This window comes from Chelonoidis abingdonii, chromosome 17, assembly GCF_003597395.2.
Source record: "Chelonoidis abingdonii isolate Lonesome George chromosome 17, CheloAbing_2.0, whole genome shotgun sequence".
Lineage (NCBI taxonomy): Eukaryota > Metazoa > Chordata > Testudines > Testudinidae > Chelonoidis > Chelonoidis abingdonii.
The window spans coordinates 20497298-20518172 of record NC_133785.1 but is presented as its reverse complement, the minus strand read 5'-3'; the positions used below and the strand labels follow the sequence as shown (position 1 = coordinate 20518172).

At 42.1% G+C, this 20875-nt stretch overlaps 1 protein-coding gene across 1 annotated transcript in view; it reads right to left on the bottom strand.

Moving 5' to 3' along the window:
- The window catches only part of LOC116827087 (netrin-4-like), a 66533-nt gene that overhangs the window by 35958 nt on the left and 9700 nt on the right, over window positions 1-20875 (bottom strand). Inside the window, exon 3 of the mRNA XM_032784306.2 lies at window positions 6990-7253. Within this exon, the coding sequence (XP_032640197.1) occupies window positions 6990-7253 (264 nt within the window). The remainder of the gene's footprint in view (window positions 1-6989; window positions 7254-20875) is intronic.

Genomic DNA, 20875 nt, shown 5'->3' with positions numbered 1-20875 from the left:
GGCTTTTCTCATGGTATTCTTGCCCATCTGGGATTAGGAAGTATCAGAAATCCTCTCAGGGGGCCTGCTGTTTGGAGACTGAGCTCAGTTGTGGAGATCCAAGAAACTCAGACTTCAGAAATATTTTGCAGAAGGACTCAAACTATTGGGTTCTTATCTGAACTGAAATGAACCCCTGAAACCTGAGAGATCTGCTTACCAAGACCTTTAGTAATAGTCCACAAGAAATTCATACCAGGACAAATGCACTTTCCAGACTGGGATGGTGTTAGTCCCCTGGGGTTTAGGTTTTGCCCATAATAAAGAATGAGACTGTTTAGAACAGTCTGTCCTGAATCTAAAACAACTCAAAAGTTTAGTGATGCTGAGTTTTAGTTTGGACGCTATTTCCAGTGCCAGGCAACAACAGAGATTTAGCTTAATGTAGGAATGTTCCTCACCGTCTACATGAGCTAACAGCAGCAACAAAATCTTGAGCCAAGTCCAGAAGCCCTTACCCAGATTTTATTCAGTCATTACTTAGGCAAAATACCCATTGATTTTTAGTGGAAGTTTTGCCTAAGAAAGAAATTCTGGATTTGAGCTTTTAGATGGGTTTGAACATTCATCTCTAGCCTTAGTTTAGATAATTTTGGGGAACTTGACTGTCACTCAGGGTATGTCTACACTGCAATTAAACATCCACAGCTGGCTTGTGTCAGCTGACTTGGGCTCATGGGGCTTGGATTACCGGGCTGTTTGTCTGTGGTGTAGACACTTGGATTTGGGCCCTGCGAGCCCAAGTCAGCTGACACAGGCCAGCCTTGGGTGTTTAACTGCAGTGTAAACATACCCTCAAAGCCAGAGTTTTGAAGTTGGTTCTCATCTGTGGTTCATTGGGCACTATACTGCATGGAGCCCTCTGCTCCACCACAGCTGCTCCTAAGCAAATCCAAGTGAACCTATCTGTGATGCTAGCTATGGCAGCTTCTCTCAGACAATATCTGAAACTTAGGCATCTTTCTTCATCCAACGCTCCAGCAGGGAGTCCTGGAAAAACCTTGTATCTAACAGGGCTAGCAAAGATGCCAGGGATATAATGTTCTTTACGTGTGGTCCATGAAACTTAAACAAACTACTTATTGTTACATACTCGATGTTATCTCTTCCTGTTCGTTCGAATGGGAAGTGCCAGACCCTGGAGTCCTAACTCGGTCCTTATATGGGCAAAACAGTAGACAGACCCTAGAACTCATTCTGAGGTGGTCTATAATACAATACGTTAACATTTCTGATGATAGTCACCTAACTGAGGCTAATCCCTCTCAGCAAAAACTGCTCTTTGAATTGCCATCTTCAACAGAGAGCAGCTCTGGGCAGCACTGAGTCTTGGAGGTCACATAGTCTGGCACAACTTGGATCCATCAGAGACTGTGGAAACTTAGTTGGAGGATTATCAGTGGAACAGCACAAGGTATTTTTTTCAGGAGATATTTGCAAAAGGGGGATGACCACTAAGTCACCAAGCAAAGTGCTGTAGAAAAACAAGTTTTACCTTATGTAACCCTTGTTTCAACTCCTCCTTACCCCAAACAAGAAACTGCAGATAGGGCCAGACCCTTTTCCCATTTAAATCAATAGGAAAATTCCCTTTGGCTGCAATTGTGTAGGATCAGGCCCAGAAAAAAGTACAATTCCTCTCTGTAAACAAGATAATAAAGAAGAGGAACTGATGTCTGAGGCAATTCATGTGAATTTCCTGGCAGTGAGGGCACCAAAACCAAACAAAACGCCCCCAACGCTTGTCGACAGCCAATGGTTCTGCACTGAGTTTTACAGATCATTTTTTGGATACACAGTGACCTTCCTTTGTCCCATTTTTATTATTGTTTCATTTGCACTAAAAAAAGAACTGGGAAATATTTGGCAAATGGACTGGAAGCTTGTCTAGAAGCCATTCACTGTGTCTGCTCTCTGTCTGCACTCTAAGCTCCTTTGTATGTTCTAGATGTACGCTAGGAAAAAGGTTGGGCTTAGCTACCATATGTTAGATAACTGCAACCTAAACTTGACCGCTGTTCCTTGTGCCCTACAGAGTCCTACAGCAAGGCCCTCAGCACGTCACAACAGATATCCTTGCACCTCCCACAGAAACGGGGGCAGGATGGAGGGGCTGTTTTCCACTATGTCCAACAATTGGAGGAAAAAAAATCAGAACATAAGAATGGCCATATTGGGTCAGACCAAAGGTCTGTCTAGCCCAGTATCCTGTCTTCTGGGAGTGGCCAATGCCAGGTGCCCCAGAGGAAATGAACAGAACAGGTAATCATCAAGTGATCCATCCTTTGTTGCCCACTCTCAGCTTCTAGCAAACAGAGGCTAGGGACACCATCCCTGTCCATCTTGGCTAATAGCCATTGATGGACCTATCCTCCAAGAACTTATCTAGTTCTTTTTTGAACCCTGTTATAGTCAGGGCTTCCCAGAGGGATGGGGGAGCAAGTGGGGCAATGTGCCCCAGGCCCAGTGCCCCGCAGGGGCCCCCACAAGAGTTTTTTGGGGCCCCTGAAGCAGGGTCCTTCACCTGCTCCAGGGACCCCAGAAAACCCTCGCAGGGCCTTGGCCCCCAGAGCTGCTTCTGCTCCGGGTCTTCTGCGGCAATTCGGCAGCGGGGGGTCCTTCTTCTCCAAGACCCACCGCTGAAGTGCCAGGTCTTCGGCAATTCCGCCGCCAAAGACCCCTGGCCCCCTGAATCCTCTGCATGGCCCTAGTTATAGTCTTGGCCTTCACAACATCCTCTGGAAAGGAAGCACACAGATGTGCTTGGTCAGGGCATTCATTCCTTTCTAAACTGATGCCAATGTCCTACACTTAAAACAAAATGCTCCTCTGTAATTTTCATGGCATCGCCCGGCTTCAATAGGTAGTTCTCCTTCACTGACATCCATGAAAGATCTATTCATGTAGGGTAGGGTGATCAGATGCCCTGATTTTATAGGAACAGTCCCTATATTTGGGGCTTTGTCTTATATAGGCACATATTACTCCTCACCCTCTGTCCTGATTTTTCTCACACACTGTCATGTCACCATAACATAGGGAGAACCAAATGTTGTAGCCCATGCAGAACTGAGAGAAGAATTCTGCTCTTGAGTGTAAACCTAAAGATACTACAAGATGGTGCATAAATCATGTTTCATCTTTGCAGCATCTCTCAAATGACTTGGGGGTAAGAGGACAAAGGGAAAATAAGAAAAAGGCTAATTGCTGCTGCAAGAAAACCCCAAATTTGAGATGATAGCCAAGAAATCTATGGGCAAACACTTTTTCTCCTTTTTACTTCCTGCATTGAAATGGAAGAATGCCCAAAAGGGCTGGATCTAGGCTTTTCACCTAGTCTCGTGTCCTGTCTATCTGACTAAGGAGGGCATTTACAGGAACTTTGTACAGAGAAATATGAGCGTAGTTATAGAGATGCTAAATTTAACCTAGGAAATATCTGCTGCTGCCAGACAAAAATACTAATGAAATAATCCATAAAAGCAAAACCCAGCACTGAGAGGAAGAGTTTATATAAATGCTCTATGCTTTGCATTTCCTAGAAGTACCATATATTAAATAATCAAAAGGTTTAAAAGGGCTCAACAGTCTTAAATCTCAAGATGCCCATTGATTTATTAATATGTTCTATAAAACATCTTCTGCCACATGACGGGCACTGCTCCTTCAGGGGAATTGATGCAGGGATCCTGAAGCCCATCCTCAGTTCTCACTGAGTTGTTACCCAGGCAAAACACTCACTGCTGTCCCAGTGTAAATACTAGGATATATACTCCTTATTGTCTCCTGGGGTATAAATCACTCATGAAATCTATTTCATCAAAACTATTTCACCTTCTGCCCCGTGAAGTCATTTGATGGCACAGAACCCCTGTTCCATTGAGACTAACGGAAAAAATAAAAAGAGAGACATCCAACCATAGTTTACAATGACTGTGCCAACAGCATGCACAATATTGTGTTTTCCCTTTTGATGGGCAGTGTTTATTCTTCTACCAGCTGTATTCATTTTATGTGTTACTCATCTATTCTATTTCATCACTTGCATATTTAACAGTTTGCAATAGAAAATGTGTTCTTTAACTGTAGAAAAAACAGTTTAATGTCTTAAACGGGTCCACATTTACAGTGGGCGGATAACATCACCCAATGCTAGCATATATGACATGCTAGATTTACACCACAGCTGATAGTGATTCAGAAAAAATCTTTTAAATATTGTGAAATTCATATGGTCTTTATTAATTTTACAATATCTAACTCTAAAAGTAGAAAACTTAAGACACCTAAGAATATCCATTCCAGAAGAAAAGAAAACAGAATAACACACGCATCATGTACCTATATGGACATGAAATTAGTTGTGGAACGGGTTTCTTTAGTCTATAATGCCAGAGTGTATCAGATCCCATTATAGAGACAGACAAAGCCTTATGGAAAATCACAGACCTGTTGACTTGTGTTGCTGCTCTTGGTTAAATGGTTTGAATTCTTGGCCTGGGATATATCTTTTTTGATGTCCTTAAATAACACACTATATTTGGTTAACATAATTCTCCCATGACTGTTATGGTTACTCCATACAATATGTACAGCTGAATCAGTATTCAGACAGTCATGGGGGCATTTTTGGTAGTGAAGTCTGAACAGCAGCATTTGAACACCCTGCCCAGATTTAAGGCCTGGATTCAGGAGCACGCCCTTATTCAGGAAAGCACATGCTGCAGTGTATGTATGGGCTTTCCTAAGTCAAGGCCTAGAATCTTATTCCAAAGTGACGGCTAAAGATTATATGAATTATTAATCTCTTCACTATTCAGCCAATTAACATTCTACTGAAAACGATGGCACAGGGTATTGTAACTGCTCTAGTTGGGCTTGAGGTGCATCCAGCTACCTGTACCTGGCATGTATAATAACAATGAAAAGGTTAGGAGTTTGAATCTGGTCTCCTCATAAAATGTCAAGGGCTACCATGAACTAGGATCTTTGAAGGGAATTCAGGCTTAACACCATTCATAGAATGTCAGGGTTGGAAGGGACCTCAAAGCAGGACCAATCCCCAGGCAGATTTTTGCCCCAGATTCCCTAAGTGGCCCCCTCAAGGACTGAGCTGGCAACCTTGGGTTTAGCAGGCCAATGCTCAAATCAGTCTTGAGGGGAGAGGGATAGCTCAGTGAACCTGTGGTATGTATAACAGATCCAGTTGTAGTCTAACTTGTTTCAAACTGAGTGGAGGGGGAAAGAGAATTACCTTTACATTCTGAACCTTGCTCTACAAGAAGGTAAAGTAACAAGAAAAATCTTAACAGAAACGTGGTAAATTTGCACTCATTCTGTCTTTTCTTTCTTTCTTTTTTTTTTTTTAAGTTAGTTATAAATCTTATCACAAGCTGATCCAAAAGAATAATTTCCAAGTTCCTTGCAAACGTGGCTTTTCTCTAGAGGAAGAGACAAGGCGGGGATGGAGACCACCTGCATTTCTGTTGAGACTTCCACTTCCTCTCTAGTCCATTGTCCAGAAAACAGAAGGGCTGTCATGCCTGATTTTTCAGTCACTGAACACCCACAGATCCCATTGACTTCAGTTGGAGATTTAAATGCTCAGCACCTCTGATAATCAAGCCCAATAGTTTACACACATGAGTGCACATGCATGTGCAGGAAAAGAAATCCCTCCAGATTGAAACCTGGGACACAGTGTCAGCACTAGAGCAAATTGTTGGTGCAAGTGCCTAAAAGAACAACCAGGTAGATATTAAAATTAAAAAGTGATCTGAGTTTATTACAATCAAATATGTTCTAGGGCCACATTTTGAACCACCAGCCCCACAACTGTGCCCAGAAAACATACGTGCACATAAATAACTGCACTGGCAAAACTTTCGTTTTCTTTTTCTTTTCTTCTTTTTACCCTTATTCTGTTCCCTTTTATAGAGAATATTTTCTATTAGAGTCACAAATGAGTAACAAACTATTTGTACGTAAGACCATTATATATCAAGACAATGATTAGATTGAATGGGTCAAGCTAAGACCTTTCAAAAAAACCCAATAGAACATTGACTAATCTGCTGTGATTCAAGAGAAGGAACAACAAGACTGATCATGCCTCTTTCTTTGAGCCCTGGTATCTAGAGTCAATCTCTGCCGTGCCTAATCAAGCAAAATTTTCACTGAAAATAATTGAAGTTTTCCACAGTTATGAATTTGGTTGTAAGACTCTCTAATTAAACCACTCTCAGAATCTTCTTCTCCCACCAATAATGCTTAGCATCTGACTGAACCAACAAAACCCAGGAAGTTCAGAGTCAAAAGCTGAAATCATAACCATAACACAACTGCTTGTGCCTAGCAAATTCAAGAGTCTCCAGTGGTGGGGATCTCAGCTATCATTTGCACTCTAATACAGTGCAAAGGAAAAATGGAATTTCAAGCAATACTTTTAATGTCCTAGCTTGTGGTAAATGAGATTCTTTGCGTTGTTTAAAAAGAGATTTTCTTATGTCATTTAAAATAAATAACTAGAACAGATTTTGAAATCCCAAAATTTCACAGGCAATGTTTGGGTCCAAGGTTTGGTTTATCTCCCTGCTAAGATACAAGAAGATGTATCAGCCATTATATTTGGATAATATCAGCCATTATATTTGGATCTGGATCCCAGTTCAGATTTCAAACATCTCCAAGAAGTGTGGGTCTGTTCAGATACAAGATTTTAGTTCAGGCCTATCTCTAACACAGATCATTTTTGGAACAGCTGTTAGAGTTATATAGCCCTTTCCATACTAAGAAGCAGGTTTAGGTTTCATTGATGTGGATTATCCGTGGTACCCTATTTTAAACTGTTTTGGTGAAGGTGGACAGGGTCTTATGGAGAAGCCTCTGTTTGACTCAGGAAGCACAAACAAGTACAAATTGAAGTAAACTAGTGAATTTCAAGAACTCACCACGTTCTCTGTGTTTCCTGTCCCATTGGCAAGCTGGCATTCTTCTGCATGACCATTACAGAAGCAACTCCCCCGGACAATCAGATCATAGATAGCATAGTGGGCAAACCTCTGGGGTTTCTCCAGCAATCCCAAGCCTTGGCAGGGACACTCCTGCCTTTTTAATAAAAGGAGGCGCAGGTTGGTGAGTTTCAGGAGGTCTTGGGCCTCAGGACCATATGGGTCTTCGATCTTGTTGGTTGGAGTTAAGGCACGATAGATCACCTAGGAGGCAAACAGAAAACACATCCCTGAGGAGATGCAGCACCCCTGTATGTGCAGTCCAGACAAATGGGATGCTCAGGAAAGAATAATATTTGCCATTTGGGAGGCTCCTCACAACCTTAGTCATGGTTGACAGGTATGAGGCACCAGGTGGTGGCAGACTGTGACAACTCAAAGGAATACTGGTGTTGTCAATACAATACTGTCCACCTTTCTACACCACTTTCCACCTGAGCATCCCAAAGCATTTTAAGAAAATACCTTCAGACTATCTGTGAAGTAGATAGTCTCACCATTCTAGAGTAGTATAAACAGAGGCACAAGGAGGTAAGGTGATCTGCTCAAAGCCACACAACTGGTCTGTGATAAAGCTGAAAATAGAAGCCAGGAATCATGAGTCAGTCCCCGAAACTAATGACCAGAAAATAGCTTGCCACACCACTGTTAAACATTAGGATAAGCAGACTGTTTTAAAGGCTGAGCCAAATTATTAATTAGGAGGGGCTAGAGAGAGAGAGAATCTGCAGTGTTCCAATGGTTCAGATCTAGGAATAAAGGCATCCTATGGCTACTGGATGTAAGAGGCAAGGTTATTGTTTGTTTGGAGTTTCCATGTTGCTGAGAGAGGCTATTCATGTTACAGATTACAGAATCCCAAAGGAGTAATAGTTTTTTTTCTTGGTATCAAGGCTCTGGTTTTTTGTTTAACAAAGGCTGCAGGAATATGTCCTATTTCAGCTTCAATTCCACTATGACTGTTCCTTACTTCAGGGTCTTTTTTTTATTGTGAGGGTGGGTAGTGGAGATAGAGGGGTGACAGTGAACTAGAGAGCTGGTTGCATTAGTTCCCAGGCTTAGATTCCCTTTATAGATGTGCTGTCTCTGATTTGAGAGCTATTTTCTCCTCTGGCTGAGTTTTGCATCATAGCAGAGGTACTTGCCCTCTGGGTTCTTTGGCTCTGCTTTATGAGCAGTGACAGTCTCTGTCTATCTCTATTCCTGGAGTGAAAGCTTTGTTTCCATAGGGATTCCCTCTCTCTCTTTCTCTCTCTCTCTCTCTCTGGATTTTCTTTTTTAGTGGACAGATAAGTTTAAATACTTGCTGTGTATAAAATATTTCTTCTGTTCCTTTTTGTTTGCAGGGGTCAGAAAAGAGTTGGTGGTTCGTGCCTAATAGATAACTCTGTTGTGTATCAATGGCACATGGGAGATAAACCCCCTTAAAATAAGAGTCAGCTTCCTGACTCAGTAGCAGACCTACACCTGACAGAGTTATGCTGCAGTGCCAGCAGCACATTTCATGCCTTTCCACAGCGTTTTCTATGTTATAACTTTCCCTTTTTTAAATTCTCTTCTTTTATTCTGCGGAGCCATCCACAAAGTTGCAAATGACCCTGTCTGCTCAGACCAGAGATGTCCATATTCCCTTGTTCAGTGAAGCTATGGGCAGATTGCCCAGCCTGTGCAACCCAGGTGCCTACATTCCCCTGATCAATGGAGCCATGATAAAATAGCCTAGTCCCTTCTGCCCAGATGTCCACATTCCCTTGATCAATAGAGCCATAAGCAAATGACCCATTCTGTTTAGTCCATGGGCCCAACATTCCCCTGATCAATGGAGCCATAGGTCAATGACCAAATCTCTTTAGAACTGGATCCTACATTTGCTTATCAATGGAGTCATGGGAAATGACCCAGTCTGATTGATCCAAAGATCAACATTTTTAGACTAATAGAGCCATGTGGGAATATATTGGTGTATTCACTCCTAGTTCTTAATTATACCATGTGCAGACATAATACTTCACACTTCTATAGAGCCTTCCAACATGAAGTGTCTCAAAGCAAGTTATAAATAACATATGAAGCCCTGAAACAACCCTCTGAGGGTCTCTCTCACTGGCACAAGCGAGCCGAGGCCCCAAAAAGTTGATCAGTCTGTTTAATCTGTGTTCTTGTCGTCCCTGTACAAGCTCCATTCTTCATACTTACCATCAAGCCATCAGGACACCCGAGAGGCCACAAGTTTGAGAAAAAAATATTTTAGTGGCATCTTGCACTGTGACATGTCAGCTGAGGAATACTGACTGGTGTGGGTTTAAGAGCTGGAAGATCTGGATTCTAGTCCCAGCTCTGCCACTGGCCTCCTGTACAACCATGGGCAAATCATTTAATCTCTCTGTACCTCAGATTCCCTCTCTGTAAAATGTGGGATCATAATACTGATCTACATCACAAGGTAGACTGTGAAGTTTAATTCATTAATGTTTGTGCAAAGATTTGGGATTTTCAATAGAAAAGTACTATGGAAGGTTCAAAGCAGTATTTTACTATTACATATCTTGAATCATATTTAAATCTGAGAGAAATAGAAGTGCATTGTCATATGCTAGCAATACATTTGGCCCGGTGTAGTATAATATCAGAAATCTTTTATATATTAGTGTAAGCCACATTTTTCAGGTGGTGATTAGTGATTTGGGTATCCAGTTAATTGCCCATCCTCTCCAGATATTAATAGGTATCCTATGTAGCAGTGAGTTCTTTAGGCTGAAAGAATGGCTACAGGGTGCGAAGTTCTCACTACTGTTCTGCCTGCTGTCATGAAGGTGTTTTGCATTTTGTTTCTTAACCTGCCAGCTTGGAAAATACTCGGACTCCTAATGGATTTATTGTTTTGCAAATATTTTCCTTTCAGGCCTTGCATCTCTTCAGGGGAGTTGCTTTGACATTTCCAAATCCTCTTAGAGCTTCGAGTACCTACCCGTCAGCAGAGATGTTAATAGCCTTGGAAGTCCCATGGCCTCCAGTTGTGGAACAGCAATATTCTGTTACATTGAGACACAAGAATTTGCTTACATGATTAATTCATGATGTACTTCTGCTTTTTCGAATAAGCTCAATGGTGAGATTAGAGTCGTTTATCCCAGTCTCTCTCAAAGAAAGATTTTTACAACATTAAAACCTAATTCCAGGGACATAACACAAGTGAATTCATGTATATTGTTCTTCCCAGGCTCAGCAATCACTGGCTCCTTGCTAGCCTTCACTATTACAAGAATCACAGAAACTGAAGGCCCCTTCCACACTAGGGGAAATTTGCACCAGAGTGCTAATGTAGACATGTTCCACTAATGCAAAGTGGAGTTTGAACTGGTGTGACTTACTCTGCAGTAAGTCAAAGAAAAGCAAGTCTTGCTTTACACTGGTGCAGTGTGCCATTAAAGGTTTGCACAGGTGTCTGCAGTGAGTCACCTGAATGCATGCCCCATTTTGCACTGGTGGAGCACACCTATGTTAGTGTTTGATTCTGTTTAGCTACACCAGTGCAAATTTCTCTAGTGTACACAAAGCCTGAGTTTCCGATTCTTCAATCCATCACACTCCCCGGAGGAGAACCAGGGTCCTTGAAACCCTGAAGATAAAATCTGCTAGACGCTAATGATTGTGTAGTGTAATTACTGTTTCTTTGTTGCCTATTATTATTTTTTCCTGACCTTGCTTACATTTTATTATTGTTTCATATTAGTTGATCAATTGTCTTTTATATATGTTATGATGAAGGCCGGTAGGCATAATATAAAATACTTGTATTTAGCAGGTGGGATCTGACATCCCATCTGATATATGCTTCCAGGGATAATTTCATAATAAATACGACAGTCTACTAAAAATGGATTTGCTAAAAAAAGGGATGATAAAATTGTATTTGTTTGTTTTCATTCCATCAGAAGGAACGCTGCCCTAGTTAGAAGTCGAATATATCCAATGATTGTATATATCGCTTGTGTGCTCTGTATAGATTTTTTTGTGACTTAGGACAACACTAAAGTCATTTCAATTAGTTACTCATTTCATGTGGTATGAGAAACTACAAAAAAAGAGGCAAGGTGTTCTTGTGGCTAAAGAAAAGTCTGAGGAGATCTGGATTTGATTCAGATCCCTGACGTAGACATCCTGCCTGGCCTTAGGCAAGTCACTTAGAGACTGCCCCTGTTTAAATCCTTGGGAACTTTCCCAGTGACATCAGTGACCTCAATCACTGCCTGCCTCAGTTTATCCATTGGTAAAATGGGGATAAGAACACTTAGCTCCTTTACAGGAGGGTGAGGGGATTAATTCATTAATGTGTGTAAAGTGCTTTGAGATTCCCAAAGGAAGATTAAATAAAAAATATTAATTTTAACTATTATCATTATTTTTTAAAAGGTGGTCATCTAAATAATGTCTGTGCTGAATTGTAGGAGGCAGATTCTTGTCATACAAAGAGACATTTGACTTTTACATTTTGTGTACCTTGCGGAAAAATTGATTTGTTTATTAGCTTTCCCTGGGTCAGTTGTAAGTTTGGCATCCCGACAACGTTCCTGGGGAAAGGTCAGGAGAATGTCATAAACAAGTAATTGTGTTTGTTCATATTATTCTGATGCCAACTCTTGATCGGGATGATTCAAAAATGGCTTCCCAGTACGTGACGCTTATCATTAGGATATTGTATTCTATTTAAATCCATCACTGTGGTATCTAAGCCTTTCTGCCCTAAAGTTTTGAGTACCTTTCCCCAACACTAGAGTGTAGGTTTAGTGCAAGTTGTCTTGGGGGGAGGAATAGCTCAGTGGTTTGAGCATTAGCCTTCTAAACCCAGCATTGTGAGTTCAATCCTTGAGGGGGCCATTTAAAGAACTGGAGCAAAGATATGTCTGGGGGTTGGATTAGATGACCTCCCAAGGTCTCTTCTAACTCTGATATTCTATATCTAAAGGACAGAGTCTTCTTCTCAATGCTTATTACAGATCCCACCCTGATAAATGCTGAGCAACTCCCGTTTTCCACCAAATTTGATGAGAGTTGAGGGCTCTCAGCATCTCATTAGAGGCTCTCAACATCTTATGGAAATAGATCATAAGTCCTGAGTTACCTTTATGACCAGAAACTGAAATTGCATCTGAAAGCTTAGTAAGGGTTTTCATGCTTAAGTGCAGATCTGCTATCAAATGCCCATTCGTCACTTTAGTTCCCCCTCCCACTCCCACTCTCACTTCTAATTTTCATCAGCCATTCAGCCATGATTCATAAAGATGAACATTATCCTTAGGGTGACCAGATGCCCTGATTTTATAGGGACAGGCCCTATATTTGGGGCTTTGTCTTATATAGGTGATTATTATCCCTCCACCCCATCCCAATTTTTCACACTTGCTGTCTGGTCACCCTAATTATCCTGGTCTCCCCTGACCATCCTAATAGTCAGGAAGTTAGCAGAATCCAGTTCAAAACTAATCAAGACAGCCATCTTTAGGGATGTGTTTTTCTGTTCACCAGCTGGCACAGCATCATAGTGGATGATATTTTATCTTCAATCAAGAGGGTCATCTTCATTCCAGAGACAATGTCTCAGATTTTTGATTTCTTGCCATTCACTGAATCCGTGTTTTGTTTCTCCACTCCTGAAGCAGATAATTTTGTTTTTTTAACATGATCTCCCAGCCTGCAGTAGTCAGAAAAGATGTGGACACAACAAAAGCTCCCCTCATAGCCTCAGGTCAAGGAATACGAGTCACGCATGCAGGGCAGTTCCTATGCATGCTCTCTTACAAAAGAAGATCCTTGTACAGAACAAAAAATGGATATTGCAAATCATTACTAAGATATGCTGATCACATTGCATGCACTTGGCTTAATGACGACAATAATGTCCCTGCACTCAAAGCATGCCCATCACAAAGAAGCCATAATAAAAACTTCCCTCAATCCAAAATGTTCTTCAGTAGTAGGTTGCTTGCAAGTTGATCTAGTTTTGAAGGGTATAATAAGCATTTTCACCTCTCAAATTTTCCTACCCTTTAATAGATGTTATATGATCAGTCTAATGGAACTACAGTGCTAAATGCATTATTCCATCCTGCAATGCAAGAGTAATCTTTGTCCTGTTTTATTCCATCCTGCAAAGCAAGAGTGTTCTTTGTCCTGTTTCAGAACATCATTAGAAAAACACATAATTAGAAACACAGAAATTCCAGTTTTCTTTTTAGCTATCTGAGCATCGCATTGATTCGCGGAACAGGTTTGCTCCAAATCCACTGCATTTCCATCCTCTCACTATGGACAGTAAAACTATGGAGCAATTAAAAAACAGAATATGGCTATTTATTAAAGAAAAATCTATGCATGTAATTTTTGTTTTGCACCTATGATCCAGTTAAACCCAGCTACAAAGTGACATCTTGGGTTAGTTCTATGCTTCCAGTGCAGTGGGGAGCTGATACCTCTTCAACTTACATTTGCTTTTGGCTATCTCAGGGTACGTCTACACTGCACGATTATTTCGAATTAGCTTAAACCGATATTACAAAACAGATCTAATAAAATCGGTTTAGCGCGTCCACAGTGGGATCCTAAAATCGATTGTTTGCGTCCATGGTCCAAAGCTACCATCGATTTCAGGAGCGGTGCACTGTGGGTAGCTGTTCCTCAGCTATCCCATAGTTCCCACTTCCGTGTTGAGAGCACAGTGCCTGATGGGGCAGAAAACATTTCCCCGGGTGGTGCTGGGTACAGCCTCACCCCTCCCTTTGTGAAGGCAGCAGACAACCCTTTGGCGCCTTTTTCGCGGAGTGCATTGAGCAAACGCCATAGCACAGCAATCTTTCCCTTTTTTTTTTCACGTGGTGGTGGGGGGAAATAAACTGAGGAGCTGTTCCCTGAACCACGCCAGACACTGTGTTTGAACCTACAGACATTGGGAGCTCAGCCAAGAATGCAAATAATTTTCAGAGACTGCTGTGGACTGTGGGATAGCTGGAGTCCTCAGTACCCCCTCCCTCCCTTCATGAGCGTCCATTTGAGTCTCTGGCTTCCCGTTACGCTTGTCACGCAGCGCTGTGTATCCTGGAGTTTTTTATTCAAACGCTTTGGCATTTCGTGTTCTGTAACGGAGCTGGATACAACAGATTTGTCTCCCCATACAGCGATCAGACCTAGTATCTCCCGTACGGTCTATGCTGGAGCTCTTTTTCGATTTCAGACTGCATCGCCAGCCGTGCTGATCAGAGCTCCACGCTGGGCAAGCAGGAAATGTAATTCAAAAGTTCGCGGGGCTTTTCCTGTTTACCTGCCCGCTGCATCCGAGTTCAGATTGCTGTCCAGAGCGGTCAGTGCTGCACTCTGGGATGCCGCCCGGAGGCCAATAACGTCGATTTCCGTCCACACGAACCCTAATCCGAGTTATCGCTATCGAATTTAGTGCTACTCCTCTCGTTTGGGAGGAGTTCCGAAATCGATTTAAGGAGCCGTTTAACTCGATATTAATGACGACGTCATGTGAACGGATACAGCGTTAAATCGGTATATCGGCCATTAAACCGATTTAAAGTCGCAGTGTAGACCTGGCCTCAGTGATCAAATCTTCCATTCAACATCCAGCCTTCTCATCAGTATGGTGGGTCCGTTTTGGATTCAGAATATTCAAAACATTTCTCCTAAATTCATCTCATGAGAATATTTTTGAGTACCACAAGCTACTATCCCCATTCCACAAAGTGTTACATTCCATTTGGTAAGAATTAAAAAGCACTATGGAAGGAATACCCAAATTTTGGGCCACAATAGCAATTTGCCAGGAGTCTAAGGATCATACCTATGCAGGGCAATCCAAACAGTATGTCAGAGCAGCGGTCTGCTGCTGGTGGTTGCTGTTGCTGGTTGGTGGTGGAGTAATGCACAGTCTTAGAGGAATTATTTATTGCTTAGAGGTCAGAAGGCAATGGGAAAGGACCCTGTGTGATGAAGGAAAAACTGTTTAACTGGGAGTGTGGTGAAGCACTGGAATGGGTTACCTAGGGAGGTGGTGGAATCTCCGTCCTTAGAGGTTAAGCCCGGCTTGACAAAGCCCTGGTTGGGATGATTTAGTTGGGGTTGGTCCTGCTTTGAGCAGGGGGTTGGACTAGATGACCTCCTGAGGTTTCTTCCAGCACTTATCTTCTATAATTGTATGAAGGTTAGAGACAGACAATACTGAAATGTCAATTAACTCCCTTCCTTCTCCCCCCGCCCAAACTTTTGTGGTTTAGATATAATAATATAATTTCATTATATAAAGCAATGCTGTGCCATCATCTAGAATACTATGTTCAGTTCCAGTCCCCCTTCTCAAAAAGGATGTAGCAGAAATAGAGGAAGTCTAACGATAGGCAGTGAGAATGAACAGAGGTGATGTTTAGTCTCCATGATCCATTTTGTCTTTGGCTCTTCTGCTGAGACTACCAGCAAGGTGTCAAGTAGTGTTGAATTAGCACTTGTCTCAAATTTGGCAGGATCATCTCAGTTTCTTCAAATCAGTCCCACATCCTGCAGGGAAGGAATGCAGGATAATTGAAATGTCCCAAAACTTGCCCCAGGCCTATACAACATCATGATCTTGCAATGGGATCATCAGGACCTGAGGCCTTTTCCATAAGGCCATCACACTGCAACACAACATGATGTTTCCTCATGAGGCAATGAGTATTTTCTGAAACCCAAACTGCAAACACCCGTGTGATGGCTTCTGTGATGTGGACGCCTGTCTGCTAGGAACTGGACTGAGAACAATGAAACTCATTCACACTGGCTGCAGAACAGCAATAAAAAAGTAACAATGTCCAGTCGTGATCAGATTGGATCTGATGACCTAGGCTGGATTCTGATGGGAAAGGCACCATTGCCCATCACCAACGCCACTTTCCTATGCAAAGCTCCTTGAAAGATTTCCGAAGAACCAATCTCCAGAACAGAGATCTAATGGAAATCTAAGCTGCCACTGTCTTGGTGATCATAGTAATACATAGAAAACCACAGAGCAATTAGTAAATTATCTTCTGCATGGAGTAAAAAAAAAAACCATGAAGTTATCCACCAGGCTAACAACTTCTCGTACAAAGAGATTTTTTCTCAATCGAGACTTGAAAAAAGAAGTGGCAGCTTCTCCAAGCTTTTATATAACAGCATGAGGATGAGAAATCTATTTGGGATCTGCTGCCCAGCATGTCAGGAAGTGCAGAAATAATGCTAGAAAAACAGTGTGTTTTTCTGGCTAGTTTACAAGGTGCCAAACAAATATCCCTGACATGGCTCATTATAAACCTGGCTGTCTGCAGTTCATATAACAGGGAGGCAGGCCCCCAGACTGTCCCCTCTCTGCCCCAGTTGTTTCTTCCAGGTTCAAGCCACCCTCAGACACAATCCCCAGTCTCTTTAAGCTTGTCCTCCAAAGAAGTGAAGTCTAGCAGTGTTATCCACTTGTTTATTCTGCTGGCATTAACTGCTTCCCGTCAATATGCCTCTGCATTTTCTCTCCTCTACAGCTCAAGTTAAACTAAATGCTGAACAGACAGCCCTAGTCATAACATTTGAGCACTTGCCTTTCAAGAGTGACTAATCCCTCATCGAATCCTTTCCAGCTGGAAGTTAGAAGAATCCACGGATCACGCTCAACTCTGTTTGCTATGCCTGCTGCAGATCTCCTGGACATTTCACTAGACCATTTGACTCTGTCCCTAGCACCTCAGCTATTAGGGGGCTTGATCTTGCAGAAAGATGAGCAATCCCATTTGTCACTGACGTCAATGCTTTGTTGAATCAGACCCTTAAATAGCTGCTGATGCCTCATTGAAAATCTTGTAAATTATTAACATATCCACACATTGCAGGTAAAGAGAAGGCTCTTCCATCTTTTATTTACGGGCATTTGCTTGAAAATGGTTTCCCCTGCTTAAAGGGGCACCAAAATGCAAGTTCGCCCAGGGTGTCATTTTCCCTAAGGCTGGCCCTGCTTAAGAGATCACCTGGTCCTGCTGCTTATCCCTCTGTGGAGCCCTTAACATTGTCAGTTCACTAATCGTTGTGATACCACAAGTAGATTATGGTGTCAAGTGGGAGGAATAAGCAATGGGTCCAAATCTTGCAGCCCTGACCTCTCTGTCCCTAATCAGGAAAAACTATCATTGTAGTCAATAAGAGTTTTGCCTGAGAAAGGACTGAGCAAATATTGTGCAGGGATATCCCTCTTCCCACCCGTTTGCAGCACTGTCCTCTTCTTTCTGAACTCTGAGCAAGGCCCTCTGTGGCTCAGGGATCTGTATGTCCAGGTACGCTACGTGCACATAACCCTGTCCCCCGCACTGGTCCATACTGACTTTTAAGAGGATGCCCCATGAGATGCAGAGCCTCCTCTAGGGTAGCAGCTACCCAGAGGTTTCTAGCAGTGTTGCTCCATTGCAGTTAGAGGGGGCAGAGACCCAGGGCCTCCATGGTGATGGCTCTGCCCCATGCTTGAGCAAATTGGTGAAGCAGAGAGCTGCACCCCCTTACACTGCATTCTGCATTTGACCCTCACTGCGGGTTTTTTAATATGAATACTTAAAAATCTGTTAGCTTAAAAGCGACATCTTTGACAAACAGGTAGCACGGGGCACTTCCATGACCCCAAAGGGGTCATCGTGGTTTAGACAATGAAGAGTGTACAAGTCTTCCAGACAAGGCACATTTCACATGTTGCCTAGGAACCAGTTACCTTATTCAAGCATAAACAATTCCTCTCTCTCCTCCCCACCCCACCAGTGAATTCCAGTAATGGGCTCATTATATCACACTTCATTGGTGTCATCTGTCACACAGACACGCACATAAATGGATGGGCCTTTGATATAAAACTCACTTGTACTCTTCAGACCCAATATCATAGGGTCTTATTTCTAATCATCAGTTCCTGGGGCTTTAAGTAGGACACTGTGATACAGACCCTGCATCTTAATGCCTTTCTTTTATACAAACATATTATTCTACAGAGAAGAACATTTGTTTTCATTTCCGGATGCTCTAGTTTATTAAAAATGTGCTCCTAATGTCCCACATCTTTGAATGCATGTGCTGTCGGTATGCAGGTTCTAGAACTCCCATCCTTATCTCCACTAGATGGTGTCTGAACTCCCAGGCTTCTGAGCACACCAAAAGTCTGACTGCAATATTGAATTAATTTAACCTTTTGCCTTGGCCACATCTTCAGTTAAATTATCTGTCCCTAACGATAATATTAGTATTGGAATCTACATACAATAGTGAGTGGTGCAATAGAAATGTAGACATATAGACAAGTAATAAAAAGTTCAATCTACTGATGCATAATACCACACAGAAGCATTACTGTAGACAGATGTTTTACTGAAGGTGAGCAAACCTTCTAAAAAATGTTATTCCATAAATATGTGCTGGGGGTTGGATGAAGCTGGTGGGCGTAACAATCATCCTTCCTTCAGGATAAATGTAAGAAGCAACTAAGCTCCTTTTGGAGTAAAATAGCTGAAGCCAATAGGAGCCACTGCCCAAAACATACGCCACATGCAAGGCTGGTCAGGAGCTGAGCTATGTGGATGGAGGGGCTTCACTGGCAGTTGAATACAAACACAGATGGCAGAATATTGCTTTGGTGGAGGCATGTGTGTATATATGTGAGCACATGAAGCCAGAAACATCACAGACACAGAGAGAGAAGGCAACAGAAAGTCAAAGGTAGCTAGAGAAGAACTTGTAATGTGATCAAGAGAAAGGTAAAAGAGAGCTTTTGGGGTACAGTGCTGGCTAGAAAAAGAGGCTTGGAAAAATGGTTTCCTCTTGTTTGATTCGTACTGTGTTCAGGGAAACAGGACTTGGTGTGCATTCTTTGTAAATAAGCAGGATTGCATCAAAGAAATCCCTGGCACCATTACCAATTTCTCCTCCTAACAGAAACAACCTGCAAGACCTTGAATATTGGCTACTAGCTCAGGTCAAAAGGGGTAACACTAGCATCTTAATCATCTGAACATTAATTGGTACCTTCAGTTGGGAACAAGTTAGATAATTTCTCAGAAGTTACCACCTTGCGCTATGAGTTCACCAGCTCTCACACGAAGCTGGCTTCAGCAACTGGATGTGGGAACTCCAAAGAAAACAAAGGATGCTGCAGAAAATAACACTGGGGATTCCTCAGGTGGCACTCTTCCTTTTGAGTCAGTATTGAATCAGTGTCCCAGGGGCACTGTGCAGATATAGGTGACATCTTTAGAATAAGATGTAAAAACTGAGGTTCTGACAACATGTGGTTAAAAATCCCCTGGCACTTTTTGTAAAAGTAGGACTGTTAGCTCAGTGGTTCTGATCAACTTTCACTTTTGGTAACTACATTCCACCTCCCTCTCTCCGTCCATCAGTTTCAATAGAATAAAAATCTGTTGTGTCATGATCCTGGCTTAGAATAGCTAATGCATTTGTACCCCAGACATAACCATATTTCAGTGATGATGGTGAATTAAGTGGTCCTCATAAAGTCTGTCCAGAACTTCAGGATCCTTTTGGATTATGGGTGCCATATAAATGAAAGATGATTAATTTTATTGCTGCACATCAGCATTCCTCTTCTTGTTCTCCGGGAGGATGTTGCACTGTGTTGCTGTGTGCTGCTACACACCTGCTACATTTCATTGCAGAGGTGGCTGAACTTTGGTGGGTGAAGTGATCCTATCTGTTTTTACTTCATTCACCAGTTTGTAGAACTATTTGGGCTCTTCAAGGTTGTAAGGTCTATGTAAATATATTATTATTAATAATAATCTACATTTCCAGCATATATATAATATTTGCTAGATGATAAATTGAACTTTTTTGCTACACAAACTGACGTGTCAGTGCAGAGGCTTGCGTTCGATGAAGCTTTTATTGACTGATTTTCTGCCCTCCACATCTCAGATTTAATTTAGCAGCAATACATGGTCTTAATGATATTCTCCAAGGTCCAGTGTTACAGAGACAGGGGCTTTTGTTACAGAGGCAGGGGAAAGAAGTATGGTTTGTGATTAAGGCCTGTGACTCAGGACACCTGGATTCTACTCCTAACTTTACGAGAAGCCTCCTGTGCGACCATGGGCAAATCATTTAGCCTTTCCACGCCTCAGTTTCTCTATCTGTAAAATGGCGATAATGCCATTTATGTGTGTTCTGAGGTGTGACGCATTAGATTTTGTAAAGTACTAAGAGCTTTGATCCGAAGGTGCTATAACAATGCAAAATGGTATTAGGTGTTTAGAGAGTATGTTGATGGATGCAAACGAAATAACAAAACAGAAAACGTACAAGTACAGCTGTCTTAAATGCAGTGCCACTTTCCTTATTTCATGTTTTAAAAAAATCACATTCGCTAATTAGCAGAACTACAACTCAAACAGCAGGACGGTCTGGGAGTCAAATCAACTGCCACAAATTTCCAATATGTGCACCATCCATATGTATAGGTCTTATGCTGCCAATGCACAGGGGTGAATTTCACCTTTCACCCCTCTATGCCTCAGCTTCCCAGCCTGAAAATAAGGATAATAATTCCTTAACCTCTCAGGCAGCTGTGACGTAATAAGCACCACTGGAATTCCTGCAGTTTCATTTTATGCAAACCAGGGCATCTCTTCACTGCAAAATAAACGAGGATGTGCGAAGTCCCAATGCCAAATCTGTGACAGCATGATCACTTCTGTGACTACAACTGTGATGCCATAAACAGGACTATGACCTCACTAAAGGATCTTAGAGAAGATATAGTAAGGTTCTCGGAGGCACTT